Raw genomic sequence first — 12,709 nt, 5'->3', positions numbered from 1 at the left:
GGCGTCCTTCTCCTCGTCCCGTCCCGTCCCCCCCCTCGGTCCCCCCTCTTTCTTCCCTCCATCTCGCTTCTCCCTCTCCCTGATCCCTCTCCCCGTTCAGCGATGCCCCTGCAGCAGGCCCCGGGGCTGAAGGATGCTCCCTCAGCCCTGTTCACCTTTACGCATTGGGAATGGGCTGATCCCGCTGAGTTTGGTGTGCTGGCCCAGCAGTCAGGGCTGTTCCAGCCTCACACCTCGGCGGGTTTAGCGTTGAGGTACCTCAGGATTGTGTCCACGAGGAGGGCTGAGCTTTGAGAGCTACTTCAGTGATACTCCCAGCTGGGTTGTGTCCAGTCCAAACGTGGCGTTCCAGTGTTGTCAGGAGCAAACGTGCAATGTTCCCCTTTGGGAATTCGGTTTGATGTTAGCTCTTGGATTGCTGTTAGAAGGTGGATGGTGAATGCTTTTGGTGCTGAGATCTGTAATGACAAAAGTGCTAGTTTTGAGTTGAATGTCTGCAATTTCTCAGACTGGACCAAACTCGGGACGCAACAGCAGCTCTGGCAGAAGCACCTTGGTGAAGCAGAGACTGACTATGTTCCCTGACCTGGACAATGACACACCACGGTACATGCTCAGGAGAGTCATCCGGACCCGTAAGTGTCCTTGGTTTCCAGGAGAACTGAGAGCAGAAGCACAATGTTTTGGTGGAGCTTGGAACAGGGACCATTCCTTGGTAGCCTGTTATCTTTACCCTGTTAGGAGGAACAGAAATCAGACCATTGTGTGACTGTTTTATGTGGGAGGAATCACTGCAGTAGCAGCTGAACGAGTTTGTGTGATACAGCTGTCTGAAACACCAGGCCTGGCACTGGTGGAGTCATAGTTTTCAAAATCCTCTTCACTCAGTCTTATCCTGGTGACTGAGCTTGTAATCGTGTGCTGCCTTTAGCTGTAGGATCAGGTGTGAGTTACAGAGGCTGCTGCAAACCTCAGCTCAGCTCTGCTGCAGCACAGAGAACCCTGTGCTGCTACCTGTCACTGGCTTTGTCCGTGCCAGCATTCCCAGGAGCAGGATCCAAACAGTTGTCACCAGGTCTTTATTTTAACCTGTTGATAAATGTAACTTACAGCATGTAGTGTGTGAGTTTGACACTGTGCTGCATTTTGTCACCTTGCTGGACTGAATGGTGAAAAGGAAATGTTTTGCTTTGTTGGCAGAACCACAAGTTTCACCTCTGGCGCTTCAGATATCTCACCATGAGCACACAAAAGAAGCTCAACCAGAGCTCCCAGCTAAGAGGGTTTCCAGCATGTAAGTAATTTTTGTAACTTTCACTTTTATTAGACTGCCAGGTGTAGCTGCAGTGGCCAGGGTGGGACTGGGGAACAGGAGTTCCCTAGTTCTGATTCAGTGGTGAGAATTGCATCCTGTTGGGTGGGATTTTCAGCAATGCCTCTGCAGCTTGGTTTGTATTGCCAGGGGGGAACTGCAGCTGTCAGACGTTGCTCCTGAGAACACATCTGTCGCCGTGTTCCGTATGAATAAGAAGAGAAAGAAACTCAGCATGTCTGAGTTTGAGAGAGCGGCAGATGAAAGACTTCCCCAGAACCAAGGTAAGGCTGCACTCAGAAATCACCTTGTCTGTACTGCATTTGCTGTCAGCTGATTTTCACCTGATGCAGCTCAGCTGTTAGTAGCTGCTCAGCTGTAGGTTTGGGTTGCAGTACCTTATGCAAAGGGGATAATGGAGAAGGTAAATCTCCTTCTATCATATTTAAAATAGGCCCTTTTTAACCAGGTTCCAGGCTCTGCCCTGACTGTATATAACTTCCTGACTTGGTGCTTCTTGAGTTATGAGGTGTCTCCAAAGGAAGCAATCCCCGTTTTCACCTCAGTCCCAGAAACTTTAGAAGACAAGCAGCTGCATCTTTTCATTGCAGTTAGATCAAATAAGTTACAAAGTTCTTGTTTGAGAAAAAAAAAGGAAAGAGGTTGATAAACAATGTTTTATCTAATTCTGTTTACTCCAAATTATAATTCTAGAGAGTTTTAGCATGACTGGCTCTGGAAAGAGAAATATCCATTGGAGTGTTTCTGTAGGCTGTCGTGTAGAGGGTAATTTCTCAGCTAATGTGTCACCAACTTTTTCTAGCTCGGTCAACGCTGGACAGCACTGCTTTGACTCGGTGAGTTTAACCCAGAATGTCCTGACTGCCTTGATTAATCACATCTCTAGTTGTGTAGAGCAGTGCAGACACCTTTGTTCATGATAAAGACCTGTGTTAGCAACAGCACAGTCATACCCCCCTCTGCTGTTGGAATTTGAAGGTGTTGCACTACACACCTTGTGATTTTCAGGTGCTGTGGCTCTGCACTGTGTGCCTGAGTTGGTCTGGCTTGTATTGCTGCAATTGCTCCTTTTTTCTTCTAAGGCTCATTCATTTTTCCTTTCATTCTCATGTTTTCATGAGTAAATCAGAACACAATATAGCTCAGAATATTTTTGTTATTTGTTATTTAAAATTTCTGACCCTGCTGTCAGCTGTATTCTTTCAGTGTCTCAGGGAGGCTGTAAAGCACTGTTTGTGATACCTAACCATTTGCTCAAAGACTGACATGAGATCTTTCAGGGTTTTCTGGGAGGTTCCTTCTGGCTTTGTGAAATGTCTCACTGTTGGTGGCACCATGTCTGTAACCTGAGGGTAAAAGGGGAGTGTTATTTCTTCCCTGCTGTTTTCCAGTTCTCTTCGGCTGTCTGTTGGTTCCTTATTGGCCTCAGACACTGTGGAAAAGAAAGGTTTGCGGAGGCTAAAGCAGCACAAAACCATTAACATGGAGGCTTTTGAGGAAGGAGTGGAACAGAACATGCTGAGGAGCAAAGGTTTCTTTTGTGTTGTTACTTCTGTTTTGGGAGGAGGGACCTTGCATAAGACTTTTGGAGCAGTGACTGAAGCCTGGTCTGTACTCTACAGTTTAAAGGTTACTAATGCAGTCACAGAAATAGTGTGATTTGAGAAGAAAGATTGCAATCAGGCTCTGCCTCTGTAGTGCCTTGGATTCTAAGCACTTGAATATGTTCTTTGCCCGGTTTGGTGATTCCTACCACAGGAATCTTTTGGGCTCATGTTCATCTCTGGGTACTGGGGAGATGGTTTGGTAGAGAAAGGTGAAGGCACTGAGGTGTGGTCATATATTTTCGGTGTTTGATTTGTGGAGGATAAATAAAATCTGGTTGAATTACTTACATTTTGAATGATGCAAGTCCTGGTAATCAAGTGTACCCATATGACCGTGAACAGTTTTTCACATAAAACCTGCTTTAAAACTCTCTCCACAGCACAGAACTACCTTGTGGGCTCAGAAACATCTGAGATTCTGACAAGTGACGCCGAAATCGTGCTGAACAGCACAGAGCTCTTTGTTCAGCCTCAATTGGATGAGCAGAGCCAAAGCAAGCTTTCTGCTCTTGAACCCCAGCTGTCAGGTTCGGAAACTTCACCACAGAGGAGCAAGATATCTGATGCAGCTCAAGAGGAAGCAAGGCCAGGGGGCCAGATGTCCCGTGTGGGCACAAATGAGGGAAGGACCCAAAGATACTCTGAGAGCTTAAACCTTGAGCCCGAGCATGTTGACAGGATAACTCCTGTATCTCCAAAAACACCTACAAACCAGCAAGAAGACAAGCAAGATCATTCCCAGAAGAGTGCCCCAATGGAAGAGCTTTCTTTTTCTGAAGAGGTGGTGGTTGGCAGTGAGTACTATGGCTTAGGATTTGGGCTTAGCAGGCACTATCTGAAGTCACAGTGGTTGAGTTGGGAAGGGACCTCATGTGTACCTTCTCCAACCCATCCCTCTGCTCAGGCAGGGCCACATAATGCTGGTTGCCCAGAACTGTTTCCAGACTGAAAACTCTGGGCAACCTGTTCCAGTGCTCAGTCACTCAGTGAAAAAGTGTTTCCTTATGTTCAGATGGAGCCTCCTGTGTTCCAGTCTGTTGCCTCTGCTCCTGGCACTGGGCACCAGTGAAAAGAGCCTGTCTCTGTGCCTCACTCCCTGCCTGCAGGTGCCTGTGTGTGTTGATGAGATCTACCCTGAGCCTTTTCTAGGCTGAACAGTCCCCCAGCTCTCTCAGCCTTTCCTTCTAGGAGAGATATGTCAGTGCCTTAGCTGCCTAGGTGGCCCTTGCTGGACTCTCCACTGTGTCCATCTCTCTCGTACTGAGGAGCCCAGACATGGGCACTGTAAATTGGTCACAGATAGGGTGAGATAAGGAGGTAATACGTAGGAATTGTGGACAGACTTAGAAGGAATCTTGGGAAGTTACTAGTCTAGACATTTGCTCTGGTATGGTCACTTTTATGTCACAGCTAACCTCTTCAGTGTCTTCAGGACCTTAAAAATCCCTTGGACAGAGGTAATCACCTCCTTGGTCACTCTACTGATGCTTTGCAATTCCTAACCCTTTTATTCAGAAAAACTGAGGCAATGAGGGGGGGAATCTGAGCACAAACTCCAGGTATTGTTAGACCTAAAGGAAAAAGAAATTGGTCTTTCACACAGTCACCAAAAGTGAGAATAGCCATAGAGAGGACAGATCTGGAGTAGCTCTGCTTACTGTAAGTAAGATTCCTTCCCTGGGATCTGATGTGCACCCTAGTTAGGTGGCTGTAGAGCAAGCATGGGAAAGGTTGGGCATTTCTCAGCTGTAGAGAACTGCATCTGCTTCACTTATTTATAGCTTATGGCTGGGTTTACTTACCATGAGCAAATTTCTGCTTGCTTGTGGCTGATTGGGGGTTTTGTTGTAAGATTTATGATAGAATTTCCTATTTTAACTGCAGAACATGGTGCAAGTGCTGGATATCCTGACCACTTGCAGGAGAAAGGGGCTGGAAAAGCAGAACTACAGCTAACTGCAGCACAGGGAACCAGAGGGGAAACAGAAACTCCTTCTGCAGAAAGAGAGGAACTGGCAGAAGACAAATCTGGACCCCACAGCTTTACTGGAACTGGTGAGTACAAGCTCTAATGCTGAAGATCTCTCAGGCTGTGTTGTTGGCATCAGTGCTGGGAGAAGGACTTAACTTCTTTTGCATTCTGGAGTCTGGGCTAAATACTGGGAAAATATCAAACCAGTTTTGTCATTTTAACCTGGAAGACTGCTCCGAGGGAAACCAAGATCACATTGGCAATAGTGTTTAGAGATATGTAACTGCAGAAGGCATTTTTGCTTAAAATTTACTAGCGGAAGTTCTAGAATCAGGCCAAGATTGATAAAATTTGGAGACCTCCTGAGTGTGTTGACAAATTAGAATCTCCCAAGTTTGTCTTCGTGCATTTGCTGGGTCTTCTGTGTTCAAAGTGCAGCACGAAGGCTTTGGTAAGACCTTTTGAGAGAAAAAATGCTTATTAGAGAAAGTTAATTGAAAAATTTCACCCAAATCTCATGGCCTTCACATTGCCAAGTGCTGTTTGTTGTGTGTGACCTCTGCACACCTAGAGGTAGCAGAGGGAAAAGCTGAGGATTCATCAGTGTTTTAGCTTATCATGTACTGACCCTGATTTTTGCAGATGTAATGTGATAGGTGAGTTGCTGGGAATGCAGAATTGGGGTTCATTCTTAAGAGTGCTGTTAAATTTTGGCTATGGTACTTATTTCAGTGCTGTACTTTCCCTGTTTTGGAAATCTAGAACGTGAGATTGCCAAAGATGTTGGAGCTGGAAGTCTGGACAGGCATTCTCATGCTGCTTCCTCATCTGAAAAATCTGGGATGAATCCAGTAAAGAAAGATGATGAACAAGGAGATGAACTGGAGGATCAGGCTGTCATGCTGGAATTGGATGGACTGGAGGAAGAGCCTGATGAGGATGAGGATGAAGATGAACACCCTGACAGTCAAGGTAAGAAACTATTGCAGCAGTAACAGAAGGCAGTTGGAGAAATGTTTCTCTGTTATCTCTCCCAAAATTGAGGAACTACAGAGGTTACTAATGTTATTAACTGTTTAGTCTTTCAGACAGTCCAGGGAAAGCTGTTGGCTGCTGTTTCTAGGGCCAGATCATTACTGGCTCATCAGGTGCTTCAGGGACCAAGACCATCCTGTACTTTTTGAGGTGCACATAATGGGTGTGCACCAAACAGAGGGAACTGAGTGCAAAGTGGGTTTGTTTATACAGCAACATTGGGATGTCCTTCGTTTTATTCTTTCCTGTCTCCCAATTTCATTCCAGCTTTTCAATGTCTTACCCTGAACTGGTGTTTCCACAGCCATTTATGTGACTCCAGCCTTGGAACCTAATTTAGAGCTCTGTATTTTGTACATGTAGTAAGAAGTGTCCTTTCCAGTTAGCAGAAGGAGTTAGGCTGGTTTTCCAGAGAGCTGACAGGAAGTGTCTGTTTCTAAATGGTTCTTCAGACACTGCATCAGACTGCCCCAAGAGTGCTGATGCCTTTTGGAGGAGCAAACACATCAGACTGAGCTCTCTCTGATCAAGGCCATGTTTGAGAATGGCCAGAGTTCTAGTGTGATGTCTTTTGGGACTGGTCTTAGTGTTAGTACACCCTGAAATAAAAAAATGAACTAAGGATGCCCTAAAAGAATCCCATTGCCAAGATTTCAGGCATATTCAGATGTGATGAGAGTATCAGTGTCTGTGTGTGTTTGTGCAGTGTGCACAAAGCCAACAGTTAAACTGATACCCTTTGGCCACAAGAAGAGCTGTAGGTGTCCTTAAGGTGTCCACAGTCATGTGCCAGTGTGCTTATCTGTTACACAGCTGTGTGAAGAGGCAGAAAGGTCTTGATGCAGGTCTCTGCTGATAGAGTGGAACAACAAGAGTAGCACCTTACAGGCCTCATTGGAGAAGGAGAGGAAGAAATGATGAAAAATTATGTACTCTTGCCATAAATCTTGCCTTGGAAACCTCAGCATAATTAGTCTCTCTCCCTGCATCCTCCTCCCTGTCCCTCCAGCACACAGACATGTTTTGTCAGAAGAAGCTAAGGCAGGGAACCACAGTAGTTCACCCAGCCCTGCTTTGAGAGATTTCTGACCCTTTCAGCTGGGGAGTTTCACTCTCAGTAGTACCTGAAGCCTGTAGTGATTGGGCTTGACTTCTATACCAGGACAGGTGTCCGAGCTCCTGAGGGAGGGTTGGGAAGTTGGCACCATTACCAGGTGGGCTGGATTACAGGTCTGCACTCAGCTTGCATGGAAAACCACCAGGCAAGAAGCCCTGCATGGCCTTTCCTCTTCCAGACAAAGCTGCTCAATATATTTCAGTTCTGGTAACAGTTTTCTTTCCTGCTCTCACTTGTTGAGAAGTGAAGGGGTTCAAAAGTGAAGTTAAACGATGCAGATTAGACTTGGAGGAAACTGGTGTGGGTAGTTCACAGCAGAGAAGAGGTGAGATACTGATAACAAGATCCTTGTCTGGAGGGAACTGGGAAAATCTCTGAATAGGCGAGATCTTCCTGAACTGGCCCTTGTAATGTGGTTTTGTTGCTCGTCTCATCTCTGTGTTCAGGAGTATTTGCCACTGGTTTAGCAGAGTGGCAGGCAGGGAATTTGCAGACGTTGAAGTTCTTTCTGGTTAAAAAGGCTGCAGCTTCTCAGCAGCCTGAATCAGGCTAGCCAGGGGCCCTTGCAGCCTGGCCCTGTGTGGCCCTGCAGCCTGCCCAGCCAGCTGGGCCAGCACAGGGACCCAAGGGGAGCCACCAGCCCATGTGGCAGAAGGTGTAGGTGGGTGGCACTGCAGCAGTGAGCAACTATCAGCTGTGCTGGTTTAGGGTACTGTGGGGCCACAGCAGTGTGACACTGGGCCAGGAGTTGGAAGATGTGTGTTTCTGTCTGCTGCTGCAGCACTGTTTGCTGCAGGAACTCTGAACAAGTACTCTTTTCCCCAGAGGTTTCCATGAAGACTCCTACATTTGTCCGTGCTGCAGTCTACAGGCCACAGCTGTCAACTCCACCTGCTGCAAAACCTGAAACTCCCAAGTAAGTCTAAGCCATGCCCAGCAGGAGCTGGCAGAAGTGTGTCTGGGGGTGTCAGTGCCTTGGGGGAGCTTTGCCACCTGCTCTATGCTCTGGCAGCTGCCCCAGGGAGTGAGCAGTCCCGAAGGCTTCAGTTCACTCACTGCTGCAGCAGTGAGTAAAGAGTGAATCAAGTGAATGTTGGAGCTCTGCCAGAGCAGATCTGATGCCTTAACTCTCTCCAACAAACATTTTTGTAATACTTTCTTGTGCTGAAGGCCAAAAGATTTTCATAGGGGTTTTCAACTGGTAAGCTACTCTGGAGCCATAGACTCCAGTATGGGGTGCACAGGCCCTTGGAGAAGAGTGGGAATTGCAACTGATGAGATATTGATCACATGGAATGACATACTTGTGATTGCAGAAGCCTAAAGCTCCATGCAGTTGTCATGTGCTGACTATAAAATGAAGCTCTCCTAGAGACAGAAGTTGAAGCTGTCCTCTGCATTACTCCAAATTAGTTAACATTTGCACCCTCGTAACTAGAAATCTGATGGCGCTGTATGCTTCCTCAGAACCTCTGGCAGTGGGTCTTGGGGAACAGGAGGAATTTCCTAGCCCATGACTCTAGGTCTTTGTTTATTAAAGCTATAAACAATAAGACCAAATTCTTGTGCTCGCATGCAGGTGGACTGGAGAGAGAGACAAATGATCCAGACACCCCTTCTGTGGGTTTTGCATCAGCCTGAGGTTCTAGGTCTTTTCTGTTGTTTTCCAATCATCTACTAAGTGAAACTCATGGATTTCACTTCACTTTTTCTTGTTACAATTTGTCCTTTCTGTAATGGAAAACAGATGTAACTTCCTTTGGGACTTAAAGTCTTGTTTAAGAGAGGGAAAAACAAAACAACCAACCAACCAAAAAAACCCAACCCCAAACCCACAAAAAAACCCCACTAGAGTTTGTAGTAATGTAGAAGTATACCCTGCAGTACTCCCCTGTGTGCAGATACAGAGGTGACCTGTGGTGCCTCAAACTTTGTGTACTCTTGGAGAAGGAACACTACAGGATGCAGTGGAAGCTGCAGTGATGTATTGGAGAGAACTCTGGTTTGCTGACAGTGTGTTACATGAGCTTATCTTGGGGGAACGTGAGCTTGCATGGCTTCTCTCCAGGTCATGATGCAGAATGACACAGGACAGTGTGCAAACTGTCCTGTGTGGGCATAAGGAGTTTGAAGAACTGGGAGGGAGAAAGAATGAAGGGCTTGAGGTAGTTGCAGCATAAGGTTTGTCCAGATTCAGCCTGGTGTTCCTGCCTGTCCCCCAGCTTTGTTCATTCACTGTGAGTTTTTTCAATTTCCTTCACAGGTCTCCCCTGCCACTGCTGAAGGCTAAGCCAGTTCCGAAAAAGTCAGGAGTGACCCAGAGGAAACCACGTGAGCCTCACATAGCAAAGAGTTTGATAAAGTCGATATTTAGCCATTATGCAAAGGTGTCAGTGACCAGGGAAGCACTCAAAATTGTTGAAAAATGGTAAGTTGCAACAAACTGCACTTCCTACTCTTTTTAGTCTTTTCAGTGTTTTGGTTTTTTTTTTTTCTTGTCTCTCCTGAAGCAATAAGCCCGTCAGGAGCGCTGCTGGCAAAGTGACAGATCTCCCTCTTCAGCTGGGAAGGGTCATGGGAGCTCTGATGAGAGCAAGGGCAGAAATGTGCTGAGTGCTTTGAGCTGCTGTGTGGGTGTTTGTCACCACTGTGGCCTTGCAGGAGCATCAGGGTTTTGTCACAGGAAATGGCACCGGTCCCAATCTTTTCATCATTAACATTCTCCATGAGCAGGATGGCTCTGGAGAAAGGGCATTGTGCTGGGCACAGTGAGGGTGTCCCAGCTGTGCAGTGTTCCATCAGAATCCAGGTCTCTCAGCTTTTGGAATCCATAGACCATGTTACCTTCAGCAGTAAAATCTGTGGATTGTTTGAACAATGTCACACCATAGGAGTCAATAGTCTGACCCTCAGCGCTGATTTCTCTCTCACTGGTATCAACGTGTTCCTGCATGTGTGGGAAGTTTGGGAAAGGTTGTGAGATGTGCAGCTGTTTCACAGCTGTCTTAGCTGTGAAGTTCCAAGGAGCCTGGGCTGAGAAGCCAAGCTTTGTCCGTGAGCTGGAGAATTTCTTCTCCCTGGCAGGCTGTGACCTGCACAACGAACAGCTATAGTGCAGCTCATCCTGCATGAGTGAGTGAGTTTCTGGTGTTCACAGCTCCACAGACTGATGTGATTTCCCTCCTCAATCCTCCTTCAGCTGTGAGAGATACTTCAAGCAGCTGAGCGATGATCTGGAAGCTTATGCGAACCATGCAGGGAGGAAGACAGTGGAGATGGCTGACCTGGAAGTCCTGATGAGAAGGTAAATGGAGGTTCTTATTAACCTGCAGTAGTGTTTGGTAGTGCTTTGATAGCCAAGTAACACCTGGTTATTGCCAGGGTGTGCACAAGCAGCAAATGTCACAGTGTGTTGTCTTGTGATTCACTCTGTGTCTGGTTCCTGCATAAGGACAGTATTTCTGTTCCTTCCGCAAGCAAAGGGAATAAATTATTTGTATAAAACTGGGAGATGCTGATGTTTTTTCAGCCAGTCAGCTAAATGGTGTCCTGGAAAACTACCTGTCCTACACACTTGGCAAATACCAACCACCTCTGAATTATGACTGTAAAATCTGCTGAGTACTGAGCTATTTCCTGCTCTTACATCACTCTGTGCATGTCTTCGATGGTAACATTTATCCCATGGTAGGTGGACTGTGCTTTCTGCAAAGCAGTGAGCTGCTGCTTTGGCATAGATCAGTATAGATGACTCTCTCTGTGACAAAGAGGGGGAAGCTGTGTGGGAAGCTGGTCTGCAGGAACCCTCTTGGCCTGCTGTCCTGTGTAGGCAGTGTGGCATCACTGCCTGCAAAATAAGCCTGTAGCTTTTGTCCTTTTCAACTGTTAAATGCAAAAACATCACTGCAAGAAAACTTTACTCTGGTATGGAGTGGAAGCAACTAACAACTCTGTTTCTTCTCTTTTTGGATAAAGGCAAGGGCTGGTGACAGACAAGATGCCATTGAATGTGCTGATAGAGGATTACTTCCCTCTGGAGTACCGGAAGCTCCTGATTCCAATTGCTGTGGGTGGAAAGAAAGTGATCCCCAGCAAGTGAAGGTGCTGCTCTGGCTGCAGCGGCCCCTGTGGGTGGGAAGATAATCTCCCAGGGGCTGCTGTGCGTTGCTCCCTGTTGCTGCTCTGTGCAATGGTTTTCTACGTGTAGCTGGTTGGGCAGTGACTGGTGGATGTTCTGAACAGAGGCAGGTTGTGCTGTGGCTGTCACACCACCCTGCTGGGTCGCACCAGCCCTCACTGCAATAATTTTTTATGTTACCTTTGAGCACTTTTATAGCTCTGACAAATAAAGTGTTGCATATGTTCTGAGTGATGCAAATGCTACTTATGGCAGTGAGCTGAGAAGTTACTGCAATGTGGTGTCCAAATGTTCCTATTAGGCGTTTGGTTGTGTTGGGTGCTCTTTATGCCATCCAGGTGTTTGTGTTTGACACAGCTGTGGGGTTTCTGTTGCTCTGCTTCTACTGGTGCCACTTCATGTTCCACTGGTGGTCGCATATAGGCACAGAGGCTGATCCATGTTGTGCTCCCTCATCCTCCTCACGTAGGGAGACAGAGCAAAATCCTCATGTGTGATTGTACTGCTGACAGTGAACCTAAACCATGTTAGGAATGAGGTCAGACACAGCAAAGGATTTTGCGTGTCAAGGGCTGTGACTTGGTAAAACAACTCAGAAGCTGGGACAGGACAACACCTGTCACACTGTAGGGATGGATGTGGATATGGATATCAGACTCTCTTGTGTGTTTTTCATTATCTTCAGTGTCTTTCTGAGAGGTCACACTAGTGTCAGTTATCCCTCTGGGAGCCACTAGTGTGGTTTCCTGTTAGATAGTTAGTAATTCCCAAGGTAGCACATGGTGCTTTTTTAATTTCTGATAAAAATTAGATTTTTTGTTTTGTTCTCCTAGTTCTTTAGCATCTGTCTTGAACTTGAAAACTTTGAGCCTTTAATTTGATTCATTTGGCCTAGACTCAAGTCTTTAAACTGATTAATTAGTCCCCAGCTATGTGTAAAGCAGTGGTGGCTCAAGGTGGGACAGCTTGGGGCATCACAGGGTCAGCATGTCCAGCCAGGGCAGGTCCCAGCTCAGCACAAATGTTCCCTCACTGGTGGCTCCTCTGAGTCTCCTGGGTGGGACAGTCTGTGCCAGCTGTGGCTGCACTAGTGTGGCCACTCTGGTGTTTCTCCCCATCCTCAGCCTGCCCCAAATGCCACTGAGCATGGATCCTTCTCTTTGGGTTATGCTGTGTGTGCAGTCCAGCAGCCAAATGGCACAGTTAATAGGGACTCCTGAAATCCAACCCAGCTCTTGGCACAGCACTTGCAAGTTAGACAGGTTTTGCACAACACTACAGGACATGGTGACCAATGCAGTTAGAATCCCTTCAGCAGGCAGTGCTAATCCAAAGGGGCAAGCATCTCTCATGGATTTCTTTTTAAAAACCATAATTCCATTAATGCAGCAAAGAGGATTTTTTGCTGATGGGATGTGACTGAAGTGTTTGAAAGGAAAATGTCCTTTGAGCAGCTCTGCTGGGAGCAGTGAGAGCCTGTGTGTCCTGCAGGGATGGGATTCCCTTC

General features: G+C 46.7%; 1 protein-coding gene across 1 annotated transcript; it reads left to right on the top strand.

The window, feature by feature from the left end:
* Positions 1-508: 508 nt before the first annotated feature.
* CENPT (centromere protein T) lies at positions 509-11,163 on the top strand (the record flags this gene model as incomplete). The annotated part of the gene is made up of 11 exons (XM_009073941.1): positions 509-635; positions 1,201-1,294; positions 1,463-1,596; positions 2,136-2,169; positions 2,725-2,864; positions 3,321-3,734; positions 5,675-5,884; positions 7,890-7,980; positions 9,307-9,492; positions 10,264-10,368; positions 11,040-11,163. Coding segments are annotated over 11 exons (1,659 nt in total), but the record flags the coding sequence as incomplete, so codon positions are not given.
* Positions 11,164-12,709: the final 1,546 nt, after the last annotated feature.

Source organism: Acanthisitta chloris, unplaced genomic scaffold (genome assembly GCF_000695815.1).
Source record: "Acanthisitta chloris isolate BGI_N310 unplaced genomic scaffold, ASM69581v1 scaffold13104, whole genome shotgun sequence".
NCBI lineage: Eukaryota > Metazoa > Chordata > Aves > Passeriformes > Acanthisittidae > Acanthisitta > Acanthisitta chloris.
The sequence above is the reverse complement of the archived record's forward strand: the minus strand, read 5'-3'. Positions and strand labels throughout refer to the sequence as shown.